Source organism: Ursus americanus, chromosome X, assembly GCF_024610735.1.
Source record: "Ursus americanus isolate L20-20 chromosome X, mUrsAme1.1.p, whole genome shotgun sequence".
In the NCBI taxonomy this organism is placed as follows: Eukaryota; Metazoa; Chordata; class Mammalia; order Carnivora; family Ursidae; genus Ursus; species Ursus americanus.
In genome coordinates, this window is record NC_142164.1 from 96,913,024 (window position 1) to 96,939,255 (window position 26,232).

At 42.1% G+C, this 26,232-nt stretch overlaps 1 protein-coding gene across 14 annotated transcripts in view; it reads left to right on the top strand.

The window, feature by feature from the left end:
• Nucleotides 1-26,232, top strand: part of DMD (dystrophin) — a 2,097,152-nt gene that overhangs the window by 1,943,173 nt on the left and 127,747 nt on the right. For 11 of the 14 annotated variants that reach the window (XM_087859359.1, XM_087859361.1, XM_087859356.1 and 8 more), the window contains one exon: nt 10,534-10,595. In XM_087859359.1, coding sequence (XP_087715485.1) covers nt 10,534-10,595 — 62 coding nt within the window. Of the gene's footprint in view, nt 1-4,732; nt 4,880-10,533; nt 10,596-26,232 lie in introns of those variants that run through there. The other 3 variants (XM_045804490.2, XM_045804493.2, XM_045804489.2) reach the window with 2 other exon arrangements.

Here is a 26,232-nt window from a genome sequence, read left to right on the forward strand (position 1 = left end):
AAAAATCTTATTAAAAGCAAACCGCATGAGAGGGAAGCTGAGTTCAACTTGATTTGGAGCCTGTTTGGTGAAATCTCTGGTTTGGATGGCAGCTGGCTCAGAGGACTTTCCTCAGCCTGGCTTACTCTGTCTCCCTGCAGGGGAAGGGCCTGGAAAAATAGGCTTTTGTGTGGGTGTGAAGTACTCTGTGTCTGAATGTAGAGGCCTCTTCATTTACCAGTTAATGTGAACTGACTGGAGATTCTTATATCCAGAAGATGCTGGTTTCAGATGGATCTAGAGATTGTTACATATATTTTAATTAGTACTCCGTGGCATTCCTAACTGGCAGTGACTCACCATCATTGTAGGCATTTACTGGACGTCCGATTCAGCGTTCACAGCTCATACTTGTGCTCTGCACAGAGAAACATAGAATCCTTACACGTTTGCTAAATACGCCAATGCTGAAATTTTACTGTAAAATATCTATGATGCTTAACTGAAGGAGTATCTACATTCCAAATGATTTTTGTAAAACAACGCGGGTTACACTTCAGATGCGCTCCGGGACACAAAGCAGGTCAGGTGGGGACTCTTAGAGCTAGAGGAAGCTGGGCCCTCCCTCGAGGTGGTGAAGTCCCTCTGGGCCTTCCCCAGGCAAGTGCCCAGTGCAAACTCTCACCTGTCTTTTTCCTTCCCCTTTCTGCTCCTCCTTTTCTAATGGTAAAATCTGGCTAACACTGAACTTCGAGCTGCCTAAAAGGAAAAGGATGTGTTTGTGGAACGCAGGAGCAGCTTGGCCTCTGCCCTCGGCCTTTCACACCCTCCAAAGCGTGGGCTCATCCACACCCGTGACCCTCCAGCACTGACATTTCAAATCAATAGCTCCAATCCAGACATCTTCCCTCTGAGCTCAGGATTCAGGTGTCCAGCTGCCTTTTACGTCACACCGCCACCTCAAACTCATCATGCTCCCTCCCTGACCCTCTTCTGCCAGAACCTGACATTCCTGGCTCGGTGCATATTACTCCTCCACGCTTAGTGACTCAACCTTGGCTGTGCGTGAGAGTCCCCTTAAAAATCCCAGTGCCCAAGGCCAATTAGATCAGAACTGCAGGGTGGTGAGATGCAGTGGTGGCCGAGCTTGAGGCCCAGGGTCCTAGGTCTTCCCTTTCTTCCATCCGCGCGTCTCATCAGTCATGGCTCCTGTAGTGTTGAACCTTATTATCTCTCCCCTCAGTACCACTACCAGTGTTCAGGTCCTCGTCATGCTGACGTGCGCTTGTATCTGGTCTCCTAATTCCAGACTCTTCTGACCCAGTCCCCACTCCATTTCCCAAGTGCTTTTTCTAAAAGACAAATATGCAAGAACCACATTCGTGCTTACATTCCGACCTTTCAGGACACAGGTCAAACTCTAGATCATCACGCTAGGTCCTTCTCAATTTGCCCACCGACTGAATCTCTTGACATTCTCTCCCAAAGATCAAAGGGACCACTGAAGCTCTTGAAAAGAAAAAGCTGTTTGTGGCCTCTTTACCTTCACGCCTGCTGTTATCACCGTTCATAATTGTTGATTTGCCTTTACCCCCAATGGACCAGAGGCTCCTTTTGCAGCTACAGAGGAGGCTTCTAGAAAGAGCTGCTCAGTGAATGAACCCAGTCTTCTTTTCAGCTCCAACAGGTAGAGTTAACTTATTTCTCCATCAGGAGTCCCCACTCAGCAACCAATTTAGTAAACCAGAGGGTGGCTTTGACTGGATGGGTCCCTGTTTGGTCAGGATCCTGAGAAAAATAGATGGTACATTCAAAAGTGGTACTTGAAAAGAATATTTTAAAAAAGGCTATTTACAAAAACCTGAGCAGCGTCGGGGGAAGAACAAGAGCAAAGGGAGAACCTAGAAAATGCTCTTGCTGTAGAAATGCCCGCCCAGCTTGTGGCTGTGGGTCAAGGAACTTAGCCACTGCCAGGTGCAAGGCCAACAGGAGGGAGCTTGGGAAATAAACACGCAAACGTCTCTCTCCTCCTGCCCTTTATCTCCTGCTGTAGGCTTTTCCTCATGGCCTCCCGTTGGCTGAAAGCAAAAGGAAGCCAAAGGGTGCCAGAGAACCTGACTGATGACATCCCCATAGACCCAACCTCCTGGGGCACAGAGCAGAGTGGAGAAGGGCAGAGAACAGAGCAGGGTTGCCGGTTCCTACACCTTACTCTCATTCCTTCCTTAATCCTGTTTGTAGCAAACCTACTCTCCTCTGCTGTCAGATAGCAGTTAGATGGCTTAGGAGCACAAAAGAAAAAAATACAGATCTTCCCCCACAATAAAACAGGCCACATCTCCCCGTGGCAGCGTACTAGAGTGGCATAGGCCTTGGAGCAAAACTCCCTGGTCCAGTCCTTGCACTGTCACATTCTAGCCATGCCGTCGGCACGGGTATAGCTCATGGTAAATTCTGGAGTCAGAATTGCAACTTGTCTTTCTTGGTGGCAGAGCCCTATGTTCCTTTCATGTCTCTGATTCACACCAAAACAGTAATGACAGCTACTATAAACAATGTATTTTCATACATAGCAGCATTATAGAATTTACATATGAAACGAAGATTTATAAATGACTTTCTTAATGCCTTTTCCTAATAAGCAAAATTCAGCATCTAACTGAAACTGACAATAAAACAGTTACTGTGATGCCAAAGTCATTTCTTAATAATACTTGGAGTATTTAATTTCTAAAATAACATCAAGAGTTGGGAACAAGTCTTCAAGTGCTTATAACTCGCGTCTAAAAAAGAACTTAAAGATGTATTTTTGAGGATTGCCATCTGTCAAATTTAAGGGAAAAAATCTGAATAGTGATTTCTTATTTTCCATTCTTTTTTGTTGTCCAACGAATCATTCCTAGTAGTTTCCTAGGTGAACAGTGAGAAAAAAAGACTTGAGCATTTATATTTTAGAGAAACGTATCAGCACGCCTGAATCCTTAGTGGGTAATTTAAAAGTGTAAAACAAACAAACAAATAACAAGAGAGGAGAAGCATGACAAAGCACAGGTGTTGCAAACCTTTAACTGATTGATTTCTGATGTGTACAAATGCCCATGCAGTGAGCTTTGTGTCATTGAAATAAACATAAACAGTATTTAAGTGATTTGCCACATTGACACAGAGATTAGTCACTGATTAATAGCAAAGGCCACAACTTCCTCATCACAGAATACTAATCCTTCTCCCCCCACAAAGATAAGGGCAGACCTAGAATCTGCAGTTTGACCAAGGCACAACCTCACCCAAAGGGAATCCTAGTGTGCCCCCCTCAGACCATAATAGAAGCTGCCTTCGCCACTCACTGGCTCAAAATTGTTAAAAGACAGCGTTAATAAGTCTCAATTTATGAGGCAAGATGCCAGCAGAAGTGCTATATTTGCTTTAAAATAGCAAAACCAATTCTACCTACATGCACAAGTCTTAGTGATAACGTTTACATTTTTATTTGGTTTGTGAAGGGGAATGAAGAAACTTGGCACCCCCTTTCCCTTTTGTTCATGTACTTTATTTTTTGCTTCCTTTTGTCGTGTTGTAGCAGACAGTAAAGGGAGATTGATGTCCACAGTCCTTTTAGCTCGAACGTTTTACAGGGAAAAAATGTTGAGCCAAAAAGAGGATATTTTAAAAGAAAAAGGGGGACATGTTTTCAACTGTAAACTGAAGTGGAAGGAATCGACCAGAAGACAGAGTGAAAGGCAAGTAGTTGAAAGAAGATAAAAAGAAAAGCAGGCCAACAAAATAAATGGACAAAGAGGGACAATGAAACCACTAAGGGAGTTTATCTTAAAATACTCGGGTGACTCTAATCGAAGATACTATGTGAAGGTTGCAAAAACTTACTGTGCTAATGAAGGCTTTCTTCTTTCCAGAATATTTCCCGGCTTGAAATAGTTTTGCATAGTTAACCTGCATCGTCATATGGCAAACTCTAAGATTAGCAGTATTTGCACTGTCCAGGCCCTGCCACTTTTTCAATAAAATGTTCCATTGGAAATGGTTTCCTTTTAGATTTCTCGAAAATAATACCAAAAGACCAAACCGTGCCACACCATTGGTGGTGGTGGTGTTTTCTATAGAGCCTATACCAGTGGTTCTCAAACTTCGGTTTGCTGTTTCTGATTCAGAAGGTCTGGGCTGAGACCCAGGCATTCTGATTAATCAAAAGTTCGCAGGCGACGCTGATACTGCCCTTCTCCACTTTGAGACCCCTGTTTCACAAGCACAAATTGCTTCCTAAGAAGCCCGTTTAGCCCAGGGTGAGCATAACCTGAATTTCATGTCCTTACAGCCCTACCACTTTAATCTTAGATTGAGGGAAAGCGGTTGGGGGGGCACGGGGGGAAAGAACTCTGACTGTGATTCTTTTCTCTCGTTCTCTGAAAAAGAAAACTCTGAGCCCACACGCTTAATTATCTGCAATGAGGTCATTTGCACCTAGGTCATTTATTTAGGCAACAAGTAGTCTTGCTGGAGGTTTTAAGACGGTGCTAGCAGGGCGGTGTGGGGCTTTCAGGCTCCTAGGACTACCTTAAATCCCTTCCCCTGTCTGTCTTTTCTTTTTCCTTACCGTTTTTCGAGGCCAGTCCCCACTGCCGGGTCTCTGGGAGCCCGGGTTCCCAGGTCGTTAGGTGGGGGCGGAGCCCGGCCCGGCCCCGCCCCGTCTGCCTGCAGCGCCCCCTCCCCGCCCGCCTGCCTGCCCGCGCCGGCTCCTCCGCAGTGCTTTCAGCTGCGAGCCTGGGCGGCGGCGGCGGCGCTCGACTTTCGGGGAGCCCGGCAGCTCTGGGAAGCTCACTTCTCCGCTCGCGCCTTCCTTCGACCGCCGAGCCCTTGCAACCATGAGGGAGCAGCTCAAAGGGTAAGTGGCTCACGGCCCCCTCGGATCGCCGCAGTCCGTGCACTTGTGGCACGAGCAGGGGGCAAACGCGGGTGGCCAAAACTTGGACAAGCACAGCGGCGGGACGCCGGGCTGCTGGGCGTCGGGGAACCTCCCCCGCGGGTCCTTGCTGCGCCGCTGCAGGTGCGTCCCCGGGGCTTGCCTCTGGGCGCCGGACTTGCGGTGAGCCCCCTTTCTCTGGCTTTGGGATGGGCTCGGAGAGAAAAAGCTGCTTTCTCGCCGTACCCAGAGGGGACAGCGCGTTCCCCATGCGGGGATTGGGGCCGCGGGAGCTTTTTGCTCCTTTCCGGGCTGTGTGGACCAGAGCCAGACAAGCTGTTCCTAAATCGTCGCCCGACCTCGCGGAGGGAAGGGGTGCGGGAGGCTTTACCTTCCATTGCGCTGCGAGTGCCAAAAGGTCAACTTTCTGCCTGATTTCTTCCGAGGATTCCAACTGACATTCCCCTTGTTGGCTTTTCTACTGTGTTCGTTCCATGCCCCAAGACTTGGAGAAATCAGGAAAGAGAGAAAAAGCAATTAAAGCCCAGAAGTCCAGGATTTGACATAGAGGGAGGATCAAGGGTTTTTGTCATGGTGGTTTTTTGTTTTGCCCTCTGGGGTTGAGTGTGCAATCATTTCTGGGTGTCCTTCTCTCGGGTTTCTCCAGGTGTCTGTGCTCGTCTTTAAGCGAAATTTGTCATTCCAGATCTGATCTTGGCAACGAAAAGGACAGGACAGTTTGTTTATCTCCGTTAAATTTGAAGTTAAGTTTGAAGCTGAAATTGAAAGGGTGCAGTTGCCTGAAGGAGGCATAATGTTAATTATCAAATGCTTTAACATCATGAAAAACAAAGTGCGTCCGATTTAAGTGGCGACCCAAAGTCTTTAAGTGAAATCTACATTCTTCCTTGGCCAGAAAGCGCCTCTTGGTCTCCCTGCTTTGTTATCCCTGTCACCTCTCCTCCTCACCCCTCATCACCCTTTCTCTTTTGCCTGGATTTTTTTATTTCCTTGTGCCACATCCCTTCTTTGCAGGATACAGTTGCTCTTGGAGAAGCTAGAGGAGCAAATGAAACAACACGGTTATGCGCAAGGTCTCTGACTCTTGATCACCGTGGAATTGGTTTCAGTCAGCGTTGTTTGATCTCGGATTGGACACGACCCTGAAGTGAAATTGCTTTGGCCAAAGTTGAGGGTGGGTGGGATTTAAGCCCAAAAAGCAAATAGAGGGAGGACAAGTAACAGCTGGCACAATCACCGAGGCAATCATCTGGCTTGAGCCAAACAGAATAAAATGTTAAATATCCCAGGGAACAAGAAGTGGGGACTAGAATAGGATTTCTGATGCTCGGATTGACACCCGCCCCCCACCCCCTCCCCACGGTAGCAGAAACTTTTAAATATATTTTCCCATTCCCACCCTGCCAGTATTCCAGCAGTGCACGCCAAGTTCAACATTCAGCATGCAAATGCCAAGGTTCCTCTAGAAAAAGAGTCTGATCCCCAGATTAAAGGGAAATGATTTTGTGTGTGTGGATCAATGGGCTCCAGATTATATATGAAGCCAAACTCTAATCCTCTGCAAATCGCAAGAGAACGGTACCTTTTTATACGGGTGCATAGCGATTAGTTTCCTCCCCGGGAAGTAGTGGAAAGATTTTTTTTTTTAAAAAAGGCAACTGTTTGGAATATTTTCAGTACCCAATAACAGTGGTGGCAGAAGAAATCTTATTTTAATTAGGCAACTGCCATTTCCCCGGCGAGAGAAGTAGAAATTTGTTACTTTTTATAAGTGTTTAATGTTTGTTTTTAAGAAACTAAAAAAGCAATTCCAATAAGTCTGATTATTCCAGCACTGACAGCAGGAACAGCTCTGAGGCAGTTATAATAACCTTGCACACTACTTGAAACTAAAGAAGGTGAGAGAAAATTTAAATTGTATGGTAGGAAATTAGGTCAGCCCTGTGCTCGGTCGAGTAATGCTTTAATTTCTTATTATTGACAAGTGAGTGTTGCCGGGGTCTTTTCTCACTTCCAGTGATTTGGTATTTTAATTTGCATCAGGTTCCTATCAGGGCCCCAAATATAAGGGAAAAGAGAGATTATTGTAGTCTGTACACATTTAAAAAGGAGGGCAAGTCAGGGTTTGAAGGCTGTTCGGAGAGGCATGTCTGATATCAGGCTTTGGAACCAGCAGGGCCAAAATCAATAACATGTTTTAAAGCTTTAAAGAGCGTTTTAAGGATTATTTATGAAGCTCTCGTCTCTGTGTTAACGGGAATGCAGAATTTTGATCTACGTCGAACATCACTATTCTTAGAGGACTGACCAAAGATGTGCCCGCTAATTTGTGAACAGGTTTCAGAGTTTCCTTTTTGGTTGGGCACGGTATATGGAGAGCGCGTTTCCGATGTGAAAAGTGAAATACAAAAAAAGAGACACTTACCAAGAACGGCGCCACCCACACTCCCTCCCACCACCAGCTCTGTGGCACAGCATCTTTCTCTGGGTTTCCTGTAGATTCCAGGTAGACCTGAGCTGCTTCTCCTGGAGTGACTGACAATTCTCTACTGTTTTTGAAGCCAGACACAGAGTAATAAATACAGCTGTAAAATCTCTGTTGATCACCGGCCAAAAATGGGCTTGTCCTGTCAGGCAGGATGTAGACAGGAGTCTCGCAGATTGGTGCCTACCGTTGCTTACTGTCCATATTCATCTTTTCTTTCTCTTCTGGGGGTTCAGTATGTCTCACGAGGGCTGTGAATTCACCACACGCTGAAAACACCCACATCCAGTGAAGCGAACATTTGGTTCGTCTTATAGTTACCGAAGAATCGGAAGTCATTGGAGCTGGGTTGTCAATCGTTCTTAGCATTGAATGATGAGGAGATGATTTTTCTATTTGTGGGGATTAGTCACACCCTTTATTCTTTTCTTCTTTCCACTTGTGTTCACTTCTCTTGCTTGGTTCTGGTGTGCAGCTGAAGTGAAACTAAGACCGTAAAGATGAAATTACAAATCTGTTTTCTGGTTACTTGGCATTGCTTACAAAGAACAGGGTTGCATTTTGGAGGGCAAGGAGGTAAAAGAGAATGGGCTTTTGGATGTGTTTGGGTTCATTTATCTAGGTTATTCAAGTCCCCCCCCAGCATCACAGGTAAGTGGGAAAATGAGCACCTGGAAAGGCCTGTATCTAATAACCCGTGAAGTGGGGATACATGTGGGGGCTTAGAATTTCTGCTGTCATCCAGCAAAGGAAACAGCAGTTGAGCTATGGACTGATGGATGAGAATGGAATTTTGAAAATCCTTCTCACAATTTGACCACTGGAATAAATTCCTTACAAAGGTAGACATGTCAGTAGACCACAGTCGTGAGGCAGCTCCGCGGAGCTCACATTCACTCCGGGTGGGATTCCCCTGCCCCTCGTACGCAAGTTTCTCTTTTCTTTGGGAATTGCGTTTGGTTCAAGTCACTGTTTTCTTCCGGTTTGAAGTCCTTTACAGATGCTGCCTTTTCAGAGCACTGGTCTGTGCTTCTGTCTGGTTAGATGGTCAGCTCAGACGGTTTTCTGCCCATCTATTGAAGATGCTACAGCCCTCCCACACATCGTAGAGACGGGACTTTATTAACATGCATTGTGTGTATTAAGGGCCCATATGTGTGGATACATGTGCTTTCCCCCTCTTCTTCCCACCCTCCCTGGCGTCCCCATACGCAGGGCCTTGGGAAATGACAGAGGCCCAAATGCAGGGTGGTCTTTCCTCGCTGGCCACTTTCCGAGCTAAAACACACCCGAGAACGAGCAACACTCTTTCCATGAAGCTGCAAGCTGCAGCCTCCTTGTGCTGTGCATATCAAGTACCAGTTCCGCCCACCTCTTCTCCACATCAGAAACCAGCTTGGTTGCGGGGCTTCCTAAAACCCCCGAAAGCACGGACTTCGTGAGTGCGTCTTCTGCTCTCCTTGCCCTTTAAGACTTGGATGTCACTCTGGTACATTCCCTCGGCTGAGAAGCCCCTGTTGTGCTCCCCAAATGCGAATTGTCTCTGTGGAAGAGTAAACCCAAAATGAACGTGTCTGGGAGAGACTGAAACGACCCCTGGCAAGTGAACATTGTCTTGGAACTTTCTTGCCGGGGTCTTCCCTGTTCCATCACCGGATGGTAAATATCAGAGGGGATGGGCTTGGAAGGCATACAGTTCAGGGAATTTCCACATGCTTTGTGACATTTATTATCGTATTTCACAAGCCACAATAAGTATTTTTCCTTTCAACTTCTTTTGGTTTTTTTTTTAAACAGATAATTCACATGAAGTGTTTTTTGTTCTCTACAAAGGGTCTTAGGCTTGGCCGCCTTACCGCAGGTGGACCCGCATCTATAGTGTCAGCAACTAGTAAAAAGCTCACCTTTAGTGGGCGTTAATTTGGGGGCCACATGATAACAAAAGCAACCATGCATGGAGCACCAGAACGTGCTGGTCACCTAAATCCCTAACTCTCCCAAGTGAGTAGGCCTGCCCCAGAATGTGCTGTTAGCAGGGCGCAGAGCCAGAATCCAAACCTCGGATTGAAAAATCTGTGCTGAGGTCGCTTTACATTGTTGCCCTCCCTGAACTCCTCTTTCCATGCGAGACCTCTGTACCTGGCGCTCGCCTGGAAGTGTCCACGCGTGCACGATTTCTCTTCTCTGCAGCCCCACCCTTCCCCTGAAGATAGCAACAGGCTGTGCGTATGACTCCTGAAGTACCTGTGTTCAGGGCTGCATTTTCCCCTATCAAAGCCCGTCATGTAATCCCTGCAAACTGGAAATTGGATGCTATGGGGATTTATGTAGATGGGCCAAAGTAAGGAAAAGTATATGTGGTTATCTCTCCTGGATTTATTCATGCAACTGAATTAGGAACAAAGGTGTTTTGTTCTTTTTGTGGTGGGAGCTGATAGCTGGCAACCACACTTAGCCGAACTTCAAGAAATGGGAGAGAACTGTGAATGCTTCATTCAGGCCCAAGTAAATATAGGAAAAGGTGGAGTGGTGTGTGGAGTACCGAGTAAAAAAAGGCACTTGAGAAGTAAGTCATGGGGAGAGGGAAGGTGGGATAGGTTGGTCGGGCACTGGCTAGACCTTAAGCCGAAGTGAAATGCCGTCATCGTGGCTCTGAGACCTGGATATGGAGAAGAAGGAATAAGGGAAAAATGAAAAATGTCAAGGGTGGTGAAAGCCAGTGAGAAGTGAGGTGATTTATTTATTGAACCGATGTCCTGTGTCTCTTTGACAAGGTTAAGTAACTCTTGTCAGTGTCCTTTCTGAATGGTCTACATTGGACAGGCAAAGAAATCCTGGTTTTTGATTATTGATTACATAACCAAGTCATTCTGTAACAACAGAAGCACAACCGACTTGTGGCCGCCACAAAGAAACAAATTCTGTTTTCCCAAAAAGTATTCGTGTAGCTTTTCCCTTTGAGGGCGAAGGTAGCAGCCTCTCTGCTTGTAAGAAACATTCTCGACTGTGTGACGAAGTCCTTTGAAGTAACAATGCTGAATGAAATTGAAGCAAACCATCTTTTTCTTTCCTCCTTTTCTTTACTACCCATTATAAATTCTAAAGTCTCTCTTTGTATTTTCTGTTTTAGCCACGAGACCCAAACAACTTGCTGGGACCATCCCAAAATGACAGAGCTCTACCAGTCTTTAGGTAAGGACACGGCCATGTTTGCTCGAGGTTAAATGACAGGTGACTTGGATAAAAGTAGGATAAAGTAGTTTGTAGTGTGCACGTTGTTGGTTGTCTAAATCTATCGCTAGATTGTTTAAAGGGTGAAAACGACACCTTTCTACCCAAAATTGACAGCTTTCTTTTTCACAGAGGTTCTTTAAAAATAAGTTTTAGAATGTTATCGATTCCTGAAAATTCAATATACCTGAGAGGGCCAAAAGGTCTTTGTAGTTTTTCTTGCTGCGTAAAAGGATAGAAAAAAATACTTGCAATTTATGGCAATTGTTTTTCCCACCAAGAAAGAAAACTGTTTCAAGTTGTTCTTATTGATTTCTTCCCTGTGAACTCAAGACAGCGCTTTTGCCAAACCACGAATATTGTGGTAGGAATTTTCTGCAGTCTTTCCAGTGCTTATAATTCCCAAGCCTGTCATGTCATCAGCTCGAACATTTAAATGATTTCTCCACTATGTCTTGTTTTGTGTTTGTGTGAGAGCCTGTCAGTTTTCTTCCCCCTCATAAGTGGGAATTTTTTGAACAGACACACAGCCTCCAAATAAGAAGAAAACATCAATCCTAATGCTTCATGAAAGTCCACTCTGTACCGTTTTAGATCTTTGGAGAGTAATCTGAAATGAATTCTCTTACATAGTAACTAGTTTTTTTATTTTTAAGTAAAAAAATATGTCTTCTCTACTACTAAAACAATTTTTTAAGTCTGCTTCTTTGTGAATGGACGTATTTACAGACTAAAATGCATAAGGTAAACTTTTTGGGTTTAAAGTTATGTGACAGTGCCCATGGGAATCAGGGTGATTGAACAAATTTTGTACATTTGTGAGTATACGCATGTGTGTGTGCATGTGTGTGCGCGTGCGTGTGTGTGTGTGTGTATAGCTATTGCTGACTTGCTGTCATAGGTTCTCATTGGTTAATGAAATTATAGAGAAATGGGGTAGGAGACATTAGTCAAAAAATTGTTTTCCCAGACTTTTTCTATTTATATGTGAAATTAGTTCCTTCTAGAAAATCCAAAAAATAAAAATTAAAAAGCATGAAAAACAAAAGATGTCACTTGCAATTCTACTGGCTGGAGATATCCAGTACATTTCAATTAATACGGTATCATTTTAGTTTAGCAGTATGTATGTGGTGTGTGTGTGTGTGTGTGTGTGTGTGTGTATGCATGCACATATGTACATAATACTTTTTTAAAATTTGAGGAAAATTGGGATCAACTAATCTTTAAGTACTACATTTTCAGCTCTTACAGAGTGTTTCTGGCTTACAGTGCTGCACTGACTAGACCACAGGTGCAAAACTCACATGCTTACATTTTGGCAGATGAGAGAATGGAGGCCTCATCTGATGTAGGCAGCAGCTTTTTTGGGCGAGCAGGCCATCCTAGCCCTGTGCTCTCAGGACTTGTGATTTTTCAAAAGAAATGAGAAATCTGTCGATCGAGACTAATTTGAACTCATCTGTGGGCCTCCTGATTACAGCCTCGGGCTTACACCAATTCAGCCCACTCGTAATGCTTTACCTCTAATCACGGTGACTTGTAGTTGAAATATTTGAATTTACTTTTACTTAAAAATCTTTATTATAGAATTAATAATTGTTCAGATTTTTGAAGTTTATAGGTAAGGTAATGAACAAAAAATAAGACACATCCTCTATAACCCACCTCTTAGAGTTAACTAATATTTAATAATCTAGTAGGTAGCTTCAAAAATTTCTTTCTGAATATACATTTTTACAAAAGTTGGATGGTTCTGTTTTATAATCAGCTTTTTTTTCACCTAAAGGTAATGTACCATGGCCATATTTCCGTTTCATTACATTGTATTCTCTACTGGCTTACTTTTAATTGCTCTGTAATGAGAAACCACAAACGTGGTTGATAAAAAAGCTAATTATGAACTATCAATAAATAGATGTTTGTACCTTCAGTAGGAATTAAATACACCTTTTATCATCATATTTCTGAAGTTTTCTCAATAATTCAAATGTGGTGGTAAACTCAAAGCCGGTAATCCCGCGTGATTCTGACCTTGGGGAGATCACCTGACTTTGGGAGATAATAGAATTCTACAGTTGCAAGGGAATTTAGAGCCCATTTATTACAAACTTTTTCTTTGATGAAATCAACTTTATTGAGATAATTTACATATCATAAAATGTAGCCATTTTAAATAAATGGTCAGTTCCAACCTCCTTTGAAATTCTGTTCTTAGCTATCCCGATTGGAAATGAACTGGTGTTGAAATTTGTGTTACGGCTTTCAGAACGAAAATTGCCAGTGTTTTGGGGCTTATATTTTTTCCTCACAAGATAGCCCTTTAGGTCCGAGTTGCTACTTTGAGCTCCAGAATAAATGGTTGGAAGCATTTATCTGCACTCAGTTCACGAAAGGTATCATGAAAGCAGGACTGGTGTGTGGTTGGGTGTGTTCAATGTTTTAGACAATATAGGTCTGAAGTAGGTCCCTCACCAGGGCACCTGGGTGGCTCAGTCAGTTAAGCATCTGCCTTCAGCTCCCATTATGATCCCAGGATCCTGGGATTGAGTCCTGCATCGGGCTCCCTGCTCAGCGGGGAGCCTGCTTCTCCTGCCTCTGCCACTCTCTGTTGAAGCTACAGTGGTTCATAATATGCAGGAAATAGGACACACTCCTAAATATGCCCACTTCCGAGAAGACTTCCATTCTCGAACTGGCCCAAATCCCCAACCAGCCTGTTCAACACACGTTTGTTTAGGTCCCTTGTCCCCAGAGGGTGTTCACCTGCACCCTCTACCTGTGGTCTGGTTAGCATACTGTTAGAAGCCAAAAGCATTTTGGATGGACTGAAAAAGTAGCATTTGAGCACTGCCTGATGGAAGGCTAGGATGTTACTTCAAATGTTAATATTTGCATTCTCTGGTTAATAGTATGATAGGTAATTTTCTTCTTCATTCTTTGTGATTTTCTACAATGAATGGATATTACTTACAACTAGAGGCTTAGCATGAAACGTTTCTTCATCATTACTCCACGCCTTAGTGTCTCTACAGCTGTAACCGATTCACCAGTGAGAACCTGTGACAGAAAAGCAGCAATGGCCACACACATAGCTCCCCCACATGTCACACATACATATATAGAACTGGTGTTTAAGTACCCCGATTCCCATTGGCTTTGTCAGGTAACTTTTAACACCAGGAGATCACCTCATGTGTTTTAGTTTCTAAACATGTCCTTCCACAAAAAAAGCAGACCCAAAGATTTTTAGTGGTAGTGAAGACATACCGAACTTTTTGGTTTAAAAAAAAAAAGTAAGAGATTTCTTTTCAAATTATTCTTAACAGATCTAAAACTGCTTTCTGGAGTGAGCTCTCATCAAATGTTAGAAATATTTGTGTTTTCCCCTTACTTTTTAGGCTGTGTACCAGCTCGAAAAATTCTAAGTTCTGAGGTGAAAAATTGTCAGACTTGCACATCAATACATAACAGGGCATAATAAAGAAATAATGTAAATGTTCACAGTGATGACCTGACAGTCATTAGGAATTTGAGGATTGGAAGGTCTCCAGAAATTTTTTTACGCAACATTAACAGTTTGGCAAAAGCGTGGTTTTGTTTTCACAAGAAGGAAATCAATAAGAACAACCTGAAAACAATTTCTTTCAGCATTTTTCTCTGACTGCCCCCAGTGTGGTGGGGTGACGGGTATATCAAAAACCAAAGTTTCCCATATCTATTTTTACATGGGCCTTAGTATTCTTATCTTTATAATGAGGATATGGCACCAAAGTGTCTATGAATTTTGTTTATTTTTTTTCTTACTTTGGGCTGAGGTAGAGCAGGTTGTTTCCAGAACTTGCTGTGATCATAATTTTTCCAGAAGCACCTTTGGCTGACTGCAGACAAATGTATTTCTAAAAGTTGAATCATTCCTATTTTTAAAACTGCGCATTCTAGAAAACAAACAACAGGGAGAAGATCCTGCCACCCATCCGTGTCTTACAGGCAGAGTGAGGCAAGCTTTTACCAAGTACGGATGCTCTTGAGATATTTCCCATAAGACCCGCTGGGCCATCCATTTGTTGTTCAAAAGGCATGTTCTTCATCATTTCTTAGAAGCAATAATATGGCCGATACATGAGGTGAATTTCAGGTTCGCTTTAGCGTCTTTACAAATGTAATGGAAAGATTGTTGTTCCATTAGGTTATCTTGGCAATTCAAAAGCTATAACTCTGAAAGGCTCCAAAAGGCATTTACAAAATCAGTAGCTGTTAGATAGTGATGTGCTCCGGAATTTATTTTGAAATATTAATATAAGACTGATTTATGTGAAGTGCCATTAAATGATAAAAAGCCTGTCATTTTTCTCACGATTTATGTCTGGGTTCTTAAGTTCGTCGCTAAAATGTTTAAGTAAATATTTTTTTAAAAAAACTCCACCCCAACAATATGTACTGCTCAAAAATTCTTGAAGAAAGTATTTCTTAGTCTGTCTTACTGGGGGTCTCTTAATTATAAATACAAGAAAATCGTGTAGTCCTCTCCATGGTTCCCTTGTGAGCTACATCGTGAGGTGTTCACATTAGTGACAGTGGAAGCGCAGGACGGGAAGAGCAGTTTGCAAAGGAGACATGTGGGTGAAAAGATAATATGAAAAGAGAGTGAATCGTGAAGCTCGAGGAGGTGAACTGAGTATTTCAGGCCATTTTCTCAAATCCAGATGCCCCGTATGAGCTGGTGTCACGTATTCCAGTTTCTTTTTTTCTGCATTGAAGCCCCTTTACCCACTGGGGTTTTCTTGAGGAGGATTAGATTCTCACCCTTTCCTGCAGTTCTAGCATTCTTTAGAAGGATCTTGTCCCTCTCACTTGTTGCCCAAGTTTTGCAACCCACTCTCCAGCATGATGCCCACCCAAAGGCTATGAAAGCTGTCAGTTTTGAAAAAAAAATGGATGTATGAGAAGTTTTGGTAAATCTTAGGGAAAGTGGTCTTAAAAACTCTGGAGATTTGAAGACAGTCCATCAACACGTGGCCCTTAGCCTGGCGTCTGTTGCCTGAGAAGAGCTTTATGATATTGAAAATGAGGGCTTCGTTTTAGGATCCGATGGGTCTGCTTCAGCAGTTCAAGTTAAGAGGACTAGTTAAGTCCCAGTTAAGTCAAGAGGCTAAGAGCTTCTTCAAGATTCACGGATAGCATTATTAATAAATGAACACAGCTGGCCAGATTGAGTTAGGAACAGTCCACGGGAATCCTGAACCTCTTTCCTCAGTTGGTCCAAGAGGAGGGAATATCATTGAGGTTTGCAAGCTTTCCCTCTCTATTGATGGGCTTTCTGCATTCCATCCAGTGTTCCCTTGGGAGGATGCTGTCCGGTTACGAGCTGCCAGATTCTGAATGACTGTGAATTCCTTTTGCATCCGGAGCTTGTCCGAATGCTTTTCTCAGCATATTACGTAAACGGTTCTCAACTAGGCTACTACTCAATATTTAGCAGATTCTTTTCTTTGTCTCTTATCTCCAGGTCCTTAAGTATTAAAACCTTCTGTCTTTTGATTTTCTCCTGCCATAATACCGGGAACTGTAGAAAGACTATCTAAAATCGGATTCCAGCTTAGGTGCGACCTTGGGCTAATCCTTTGCTTTTTCTTGGTCTTAGATTTCTGATTTAGCGGGTTGAGCAGTGAATCTTCCATCTCTAAATGTCTGGTTTTAATTTAACTCCTGGCCAGAGTATGGTTTGGTCTCATGAAGGCGATGCCCATCTCTCCAATTTCTCTTGGTCACCACCAGCCTGGAAGATGCGAATAACAGGCTAATCATGTTCATAATAATTGTACTTTCATTCGCGTAGCACTTGACATTGTGCAAAGTTTTCAGAAATAACTGTATCTAATCCTTACACGGCTGTGAATTAGGTCTCTAGCTGGCGCATGACCTGAATTTTGTATTAATTTCAGTGTCAGATCATCTGTCCTTACATCTCCTTGAGTATACTTCCCGTTTTTTGATTTGGAAAATAATGCTACCGTACCAGTGGTATGGGGCAGCTGTTTCCTTCTTTCTTTTTGGACCTGAGCAGGCTGAGGCACAAGGCCTGCTTTGACTTATTCATCCTGACATATGGGTAGAAGATAAGGAAGCAAGACCAGAGCACACACTTTATGGCTCCTAGTTTGCTGTTCTCGAAGGAATATCCATTACTCCTAGCTTGATTTATAAAACTGCTTTATCAGCATAATTAAGCTATGGAATCTCAAGTGACGTTCTTTATTCCCTAGCTGACAAAGTTAGCAGTGGAGATTTACTCAGATTTGCAAAATAGAAGACATTAAGGCTGTTATAAATGTCCTTCCTTTATTTGAACCAGTCTGCTTATAAAAGAATAAAGAGAAATAAGCTCTTCTTTTAATGTCGGTTACAATCAATTGATTTTCCCCATTTAGAAAATGGAAATGTAATTTTCAAATCAAAATTTATGGCACTTTAATGGAATATTCTTTTATAATATTTTTTCTTGTTCAAATAACTTGATTTAAAGCTTCTCATTGAAGAACATAAATAAATAGATACTTCCGATCTGCATCTTCCGAAGCTGATTGCAGAAGGAAACTCAAAAAGATTCTCTCTCAGACTGGTCTACGATTTAAAAGAGCTGCCAAGTTGTAATTTAGTTGATCTAAATAAGAGGAGCATTAAGGTTACACCTGCAGCTCTGAGAAAAGTGCTGGATGTGTACAATTTTATGTAGCTGGGTCTGCAGAAGACGAGTTTTGCACACGAAGTAAAGGCATCTAAAAACGTGTCTGCTCTTATTCAGACACTTCCAATATTTCTTTTTTAAGCGCACAAGTCTGATTACCTCTGTACATCTCTCGGGAACTGCAATTTTGCTGGAAAGAGATTCGGAACAGTCAGAACACTCGCATAAAATAGATAGTGAGTTTTTAAAGTCTGTACCCTCTACGGTAGTAATAAAATGACCTCAAAATACTCTGAAAGACTGTCTTATGACATAGTGGATGAATCATTAACTTATTTATGAATTGGTGAGACTCTGAGAACGTTTCAGAATTTGCCGCTCCACCGTCCCGGTCCCTTGCGTTAACCCCAGGGAAGGCCTCGTGCCCCCTCATAAATTGAAGCTTACGTAACCGGGACATAGGTTGTATGTGAGTGCATGTGTGTGCAAGCATGCACGTGTGTTGCGCACGTACGTTTATTTACGTACGTATTCTTTATCAAATATCCATTTTGTTGGGAAGGCAATTCATTTTATATTTTGCTTTCTAGTTCTATAAAGAGGCTGTCTGTTTTAGAGCAGTGCTTCTCAAACTGATGAAGTACATTATTTTGTTTTTTGGTTTTTTTAAACATACAGTCCATCACAGACTTGTAAGCGATCGTACTGACCCTGACAAGCATGCACTCCTACTGTGCGTAACCCACCTGCACACGTTCCACGACACTCAACCTGGTGTGTGCTCTGTTCCGTGAGGTGAACGCATGGATTGTGCATTTGATGGCACGGCAGTGTCAGGTTGCTCCGAAAGCTCCTTAACATACCCAGCTTCCATATTTGTGAAGAACCATAATTTGCATAGCACCATTCTAGAGTACTTAAGTTTTGAAAAGTATAAATGTCAAATCAAGTGACCTTGGGGGTGTGTTGGCAGGGGGGAACTAATTAATTGACACCCAACAAGAACACGTAAAAAATTGTATTTATGCAGTTGTATAGTTTGCCAGTGGAGTCAGATTCAAGCAGAGGAGGGATGTATCTTCTTTCCCATCTCATAGACCTTTTTAGCAATTATTTTGGAGGCTGAAGTAATAGAATCACCCTGTTATAGGAAAGGTTTTATGTGTTAAGTAGCAGGGCTCCTGTGGCCTAGTTTAATGCCTCCCCCACCCATATAATGAAATACAATATGTAGAATGTGATTTTTTTCAAATACAAGTTTGTTTTTATCCAGAACAGAAAATGTGGTATGTGTGCTCTTTACGTTATGTGATGACTTCCACGGGGAACGGATGGATTATACTGTGACTATACTCTCGCCATTTTTTGTGTTTAGGTTGGGAGGTAACGTGATGTAGCCACCGAGTTCGTTGACTTTGGTGAGACGTGGATTTGAATTCTGCCTCTGCCACCAGTTCTCTGTGGCTGGAGACAAAGGCAGTCACAATTTTGAAACACAACTTCCTGAGTTATTAAGTAGTTATGATGACACTTTCCTTGGAGATTGTTCTGAGGATTTGAGATCATGTATGTAAAATGACAAAACGTCTGACATAGTAACTGCTCAAGGAATTATAATTGCTATTAATGACGATGATAAGTGTAATGATTCACTGTTTATTATTCTCAGTGGTTATTTTCATATTCCCTGTCCCTCCTTATCCAAAGTCTCTTGGGATTCCTGGGGTGCCTGGCTGGCTCAGTTGGTGGAGCACGTGACTCTTGATCTTGGGGTTGTAAGTCCGAGCCCCACAGTGGGTGTAGAGATTACCAGAAACAAATTAATTGAAAAAACAAAATCTCAGGGCGCCTGGCTGGCTCGGTCAGTGGAACATGTGACTCTTAATCTGGGGGTTGTGAGTTCAAGCCCCACGTTGAGTGTAGAGACTACTTTTTAAAAAAATCTTTAAAACAAAACCCAAAAAACAACAAAATCTCTTGGGTTCCTGAGTTCAGATAGCGAGGGACCCCCAGGTTTAGGTTTTCAAGCCTGACACTCAAGGAGCCACTTAATTTTTCTAAAGTTATTTACCTCTTAACCAAGGTACCAAGGTTCACCTGATCACAGTGTATCCCAACTTCGGCAAGTATAAACTTTCTTTAATTTGAAGTGCAAATTAGAATGACACATTTTCTAATGTTTTCTTTATCTTCCTCCCAGTTCTAAAATTATACACCTTTTGTAATAGAAAACAATATACACCATAACCTTTAACCAGAAATGCAAATGACTCCTAATAACATATATATGTGTGTGACTTTATAGCTCTCTTCCTACCTTTGTCTTGAAGACCTCCAAAGTTTAAACTGCAGAATCAAATGCGTGTCATAAAACCACATTGGTAGAGAACCATGCCCAATAATTCATAAGTAAGGAGAAAGCCTGTAAAATAATGTGACATGCTAGGCAAGATGGCTGACGCGTAGTAAATGCCTGACAAAGGGTGGTGGCACTATTGTGGAGAGGGGGGCAAGGGAGTGGCCATGGTGTAAGGAGGGATGACACCATAAAAAGTTTCATATGACACGGTGAGGATTTTGATGCTAAGATTTTTGATTTGGGTAATGTATCAGTCCGGTCTAGCCAGAAAATAGAAACCACTGTCGTTATTTCAAACAGAGGGTAATTCATGCGGTAAATTGGTTACGCAGTGATGGAAAAGTAAAGAAGACAGCCAGCAAGGAGCCTCTGCCCTACCAGGGCTGGAGGGCAGTGGCAAGAGGTGGTATCATCAGAGCCCCAGAAGCGAAGGCTGTGTGGGGCTAGAGCTTGAGTGGCCAGTTGGGACCCTTGAGGGAGGGGCTGATGAGAGGGACCTGGAGCCTGGAAGGAGACAGAGCTACTGCCACAGCTTTTGCTGAAAGCAGAGAAAGGGAGGAATAACCTGACCTCTCCTCTCCTCCTGCCCTCTGGTCTTCTGCCAGTACCTCACAGTGGGCCAGGCTTCTCTGGAAGCCCATTGGTAAGGGAGCAGGAAAACACCACTCTTTGTCTTAAAGAGCCGAGCAGGGAAAGGTCAGAGACTGGATTTGAGAACCAACACGCAAATGACTCAAGTACAGGAGACCTTGTGGGTGGAGACGCAGCCTCTCATCTCTGCCACCATGCGTGGCCGAGAAAGACCCAGAGCCTTAAAAGCTTTCATAGGACTTTGTGATTCTGAAGGAACTTGAGGCACTAGAAAGGCACACTGGCTTCAAAGGAAATGGACCTAAAAACAATAAAAGAGGAGGTGGCAAGAAAAAAGAAAAAGAAAAAAAAAAAGAAAAAGAAGTAGCCGCACCAAACACTGAGCATAAGCTTCCTGGTTGATAGTTGATGCTGTAGGCTTTCAAGGCCAGCTCATGAATTTCTTGAAAGCCGAACTGTCTTCCTCATCTTTGTCACCTGTGCCTGGTGCACGACAACCTCTGAATAAATAAACATTCACTGAATGAAACGGTAGAGCAAGGGAGGGTGATTTTGATGGGGAAGAAGACAAATACCACTTAAGAAGACAGAAAGATCTAGATGATGTTTTCCTAAGGCACATTATTAAACTGGCAAGATGGAACTCTCTGGAGAGAAAGAGTTTTTCCCAGAAAGTAGAAGATAAAGCCTCATAGTAATAAAAATACAGAATATCAATGAAGTGATCGATTTCATTGGCAATTGGGTATCTTAGCAAAACCAGGTGAACTGCTCTTCTGGAATTCGTTTTGTCCTTGTAGGGCAGAAGGGAATAACCAGTTGATAATCAAAGTGGTAAGACCCTTGGAAGAAAGTGTCAGTGTGGATCTAGAATGTAAATAACCAGGAAAGGAATAGGGGAATACAATTTGATGTGCCGGTAGTCTCATTTATTCATGGGCTCCTTGACTGAATAAACATTTAAGAGAGAGTGCCAAGCGTTGTGAATCCTAAAGTTGAAAATAACAGGATAAGAATATTGAGGAAAACAAAGCTATCGAAGGTCTAAAATTTTTTTATAATCCATTTTTGGAACATTAAGACATGTATGTACATGCCAGAAGTTTTGGAAGATGAAGTTTAAGTGTAAAGAGAAAATAAAAACACCTCAAATCTCAGCACCCAGAAATAACCACCATTGACATTTTAGAAAATTGCTTCTAGTCCTTTTTTTCTGTGTATTTTTATATGGTTGTTTGAGCTAATATTATGTTTATAATGTTTCTTTCTTTATTTACCAAATAGCATAAGTTTTCTCTCTACGCAATTCTTCAGGGATATTATTTTTACCAAGTTGCACTTTCTTAAAAATTAATTCCCATTTTCAGGAATTAGTTTGTGACAAAGGAAACTCACATGTCGAATTTAGGGAAATAAGTCTTGAAGATGCTGGAGACTTAACTACAGACAGGCTTCTGAGAAGAAAGCCTGGTCAAGTGTCGTGATGCCTTTGGTCCAACAAGCTACTTATGTCTTAGAAATGTTAAAGAATAAACTCAGTGTGGTCCAAAGTAGGCAGTCGCAAAGCAGAAGGCTTTTTATCAGTTTATCCACTGATAAATCTAGTTTATAAATATAAATGAACAAATGCTTTTCTACTGCAAATACTTTAATGGCTAACATTTCTTGAAGCAAATATTTATAGTCTCAAGGTGACAAGGCAGCTGTCCTTGGAAATTTTCAGTATTACAGGAAAATCTTTGCCCTCTTGGTGGGTAAGTTGAGACAGAAACTCAATTTTATGATGAGCTTCTGTAAGTTTTAATTTTTATAATAACTGATATGTAAAAATTCACTTACCTTTAACTTACCAACCTGGAAAGAGAATGAAGAGCACAACACTTTTATCTTCTGAAACCATTTGTGGCTACAATTACCACGTTCTGCTCAAGGTTCTTTCTACACTGTCAATTAAGGCTTGTAGCCTCTTGCTTTGGATGCATTTTCTGACCAAGATACAATTAAAGAGTGTGGAGCTAATAATTTTTTCCACCGTTGATTCCAATTTTTTTCACTGCTGTAAGTCAGTCTGTGAGGAACATCTCTGTGTATAAAGCCTTTGCATATTTGATTCACAGCAGTGTAATCCCGGAGACAAAGGTACTCGAGTTTTTAGGTTTCTTGGTATGTTTTGCTTGAAGCTCCCTCAAAGGTTGTGCTGATTTACGCTCTTAATACACGAAAGCGCCCACCTGCCCGTGTCTTTGCCAGTGTGGAGCTTGATTTTTACTTTGGTTATTGTCATCGAGAACATAAAACCATCTTCTTGCTATTGTTTGCGTATCTTTGATTACTGGTGATCCTGAACATTTTCTTTTAAATGTTTACTGAGCAGTTTTCCTCTTGTGAATAATGTAAAAGCAAAAGCAATTTAGGCAAACAAAACTCTTTCAAACTTTTCTGTTGTAATGCAGGTGGTTTTCATTGTGTTGAGGGACTCTTGGTGATGAGTGACTCCTGATTACATCAGTACGGTTTTTGCAGTATGCCACAGCTTTCTCTTCTTCAAGCTAAACAAGCCTTATTCCTTCATCCATCCTCAGTGGACCTGTTATCCACCCATTACGTCAGATTTTCTTATTCTCTATGCCAACTGCAGTTTCTTCACATTTTTAAATAGATGCAGAGCCCTGAACTCCAGTGGTTCTCGAAAGAAGGAAAAGGGCTGATCGGTTATGGGTAGAGGTATGCCTCTTGAGTAAGGGAGTTTCATTCATACCATAGGTCTGGATGGTTTACTTTTGTAGTCCTCTGCGAGGCATTCTGTCCCCATAAATTTAGAATACTTGGAATATCCCAGGTCCTGCTTGGAGTAGTAGGATACAAACAGAAGGCCTGATCCTTGTTAGTCTCCCAAGCTGGTGTGACCTGAGGCATGCAGTGGATCTTACGATGGGATGGAAGTCCTTGCCTGTGAGGGAGGGGCGCCTGGCTGGCTCAGTTGAAAGAGCACATGACTCGTGATCTCGGGGGGGTTGTGAGTTTGAGGCCCTTGTTGGGTGTAAAGGTTAATTTTTTAGAAAATAAGCTTAAAAAAGAAAAAAGTCCTGGCCTGTGAGAGTGAAGGGCATGGTACCAGCTCTACCTGTGGCTGATGGGGGACTGCTGGAGTTATTCTAGATCCTTTCTGTCTTTGGAACTCAGATCACAACCATGTTGTCATCTCTTGTTGCTAATGTAACAGTTCATTAATGCCAACATATACCCATTTTGTTTTTTAAGGCAAATTTAAATCTCAAGTTGGAATGACAAGGTTTAGATTCAACCTTGCTCGCTCTCTCTCTCTCTCTCTCTCTCACTTTCACTCTCTCACACACACAGCTTACATTGCCGAGTGTCTTTCCACTTGTGCAGGGATTCTAAAAAAGCATATGTCAGCTTCACAAATCACCTTGCTATCTTCTTTAGGGAATAACATTGACATTCACGAAATAAAATTGACATTAATAAATGCTATAAGACTGTACTAACTTACATAGTATCAAGGTCAAATGTATGGTATCTTACATAGGTAGACAGCAGTATTGATTAGAATCACTGGGGAAGGCTATTTGGAGAGTAGAACAAAACCATTGTTCTAAGGAAGGAATTTTATAAGACTTAGGTAAATTAAAATGTAGGCTAGGATATTTCTAGATAGCGTAGCAGTGTAAACAAAGGTACAATTGAGAGAAAGATTGGCTTGTTTGAGGTTCAGTGGGGACATTGTTCTATGAGAATCTACTCCAGTTTTGAAGAAAAACCTGATTTAATGCTGCTGAATTAAAGGCATCTTAAGTGCCTTAAATTACACAATGAGAAATTGAAATTTCATTTGTTTGGCAATCGGAAGACATTGCTGAATCTTCTGGAAGGAGATGATGAAGTCTGTGTTGTGCTTTGAAGAATAAGAATTTGATGGGATGGATTAAGGATGTTTAGAGAGGAGAGAGAGCAGTTATTTTGTTTTGCTTTGTGGCAATTGAGATGATGAGGGACTTAAGATAGCAGTGGGGGGAGTTTTCTCGTCAAGGTAGAATTGCCTGAGAGTAGTGACAGATTGGATAGGTTTGAAAGAAAAGACTTAGAAGATGCCTTCTAGGTTTTCAGCTTTGATGGCACAGAGAAGGGCGATACCATTGAACAAAAAGGAAATTGCAAATTGATTTGAGCAATGGGAAATAGGTCTGAATTGTATTGATTTGTGTACTTATAGATTTAAGCAGTTCCTCATTCTACAAAAATTTATTTGGAGCAGTTCATATAAATGTATGAACTTCATACCATAAGCATATATTTCCCATTAATCTTCTCAAAAGCCCTGTGAAGTATGTTACTATCTCCATTGTGCAGATGAGGCTCAGAGAAAATAGGTAATTTGCTCACATAGCATGGCTCGGATTTAAATGTACTTTAAATGCCTAAACCATGGTTTAGCCCCTGAGCTCAACTTTGTTCCTGGGAAGTGACAGTGGCATTTCGAAGAGGAAATACCTTGAAGGCATTTTGGAAAGGGGAAGAAAGGACGCGTTTGGGAATTATCAACGTGTTATTTTCATTGCACTTTATATATGAGATATTGGGGGTTAGGGTGAGAGGCCTGCTTTTTACTGAGCAAGTGTATATCCTGATCTGTCTGCCCTGGGAGCTTTTAGAGACAGTATCTCATGGAGTCTGGAAACTGACTGCAGCTGTTACTGTTGGCGTTTTCTAATGAGGAAAGTGAAGCTTTAGGGAGTTAAGGCTACTTGTCCAAGCATGCTGGGAGACTGTTATGATTAAGAAGAGTGGCTTTGGTGTCCCACAGACTTGAATTTGAATCCTTAGGCCTTTGGTTTCCTAGTCTGTAAGATGGGACAGAAATAACACTGTCAGAGACAGAGGTATAAGGTGAGAATACGTGTATTAATTACTAACATATAATAAGCACCCCAAAAGTGAGAGCCCTTATTACTGTTCTTTTACTACAAAGTCATAGCTAGAACCCATCAAGTTTTCTTCTTCATCCATGGTACAGTGGTATTCTCCCGACAGACAGTAGATGAAACCGAGAATTTGGAAGAAATCACAGCAAAATGTGGAAAAGAAGATAGACCGATAGATAGATAGATAGATAGATAGATAGATAGATAGATAGATAGATAGATAGAACACTCAGTCTTTTTTTTAAGTAGTGTAGGCATATGATTTTAAGAAATGCAATGGTACAAGAGGAGAGTATGAGAAGTAGATGTCCCTCTCAGCCCTGTAACAATCCCCCAATTTCACTCTGCAGTGGCAGTTGATAGTATAGTTTCTATGTTTCTGTCTTTAAGTATTTTATGCGTATACAAGCAAACATACATATAAATATGCCGGGTTTTTTACACATCGACAGTTCTGTTCTCTGATTTTTTTTTTTTTACTTCCTTAAGTAAGCTCTAGGACCAACGTGGGGCTTGAACTCACGACCCTGAGATCAAGCGTCAGCCAGGCACCCGGGTGATGATCTTTTATAAAATTAAGCTAAAGCTTCTTTGTTCGGTAGAGTAACAGATTGTGGATGAATATTTGCTATTTGGAGAATTATGTTAGTTTTTTTATGAGCCAAACACCCAGAAGTACATGTAAGAAGTTTCGGGGCGCCTGGCTGGCTAAGTGAGTCAAGCATGTGACTCTTGATCTCGGGGTGGTAAGTTCGAGCCCCATGCTGGGCATAGAGTTTACTTTCAAAAAAAGGTAAGAAGTTTAAAATCAGCAACTGGTGACCTTTAAGTCAACCATTCAGAACATTATAAAGGCTACTTTGTTCTCAGGATTTGTAAACCAAACAAACAAAAAGTTATGCAAATGAAGTGGTGAAGATTGTCATGAAAAATACGATGAACTCTTTCATATGTTGATGTGTGTCTGCGACCTGGCTTCTTAATTCAGGGTTTGGACTGGTCTTTAACAGAAATGTT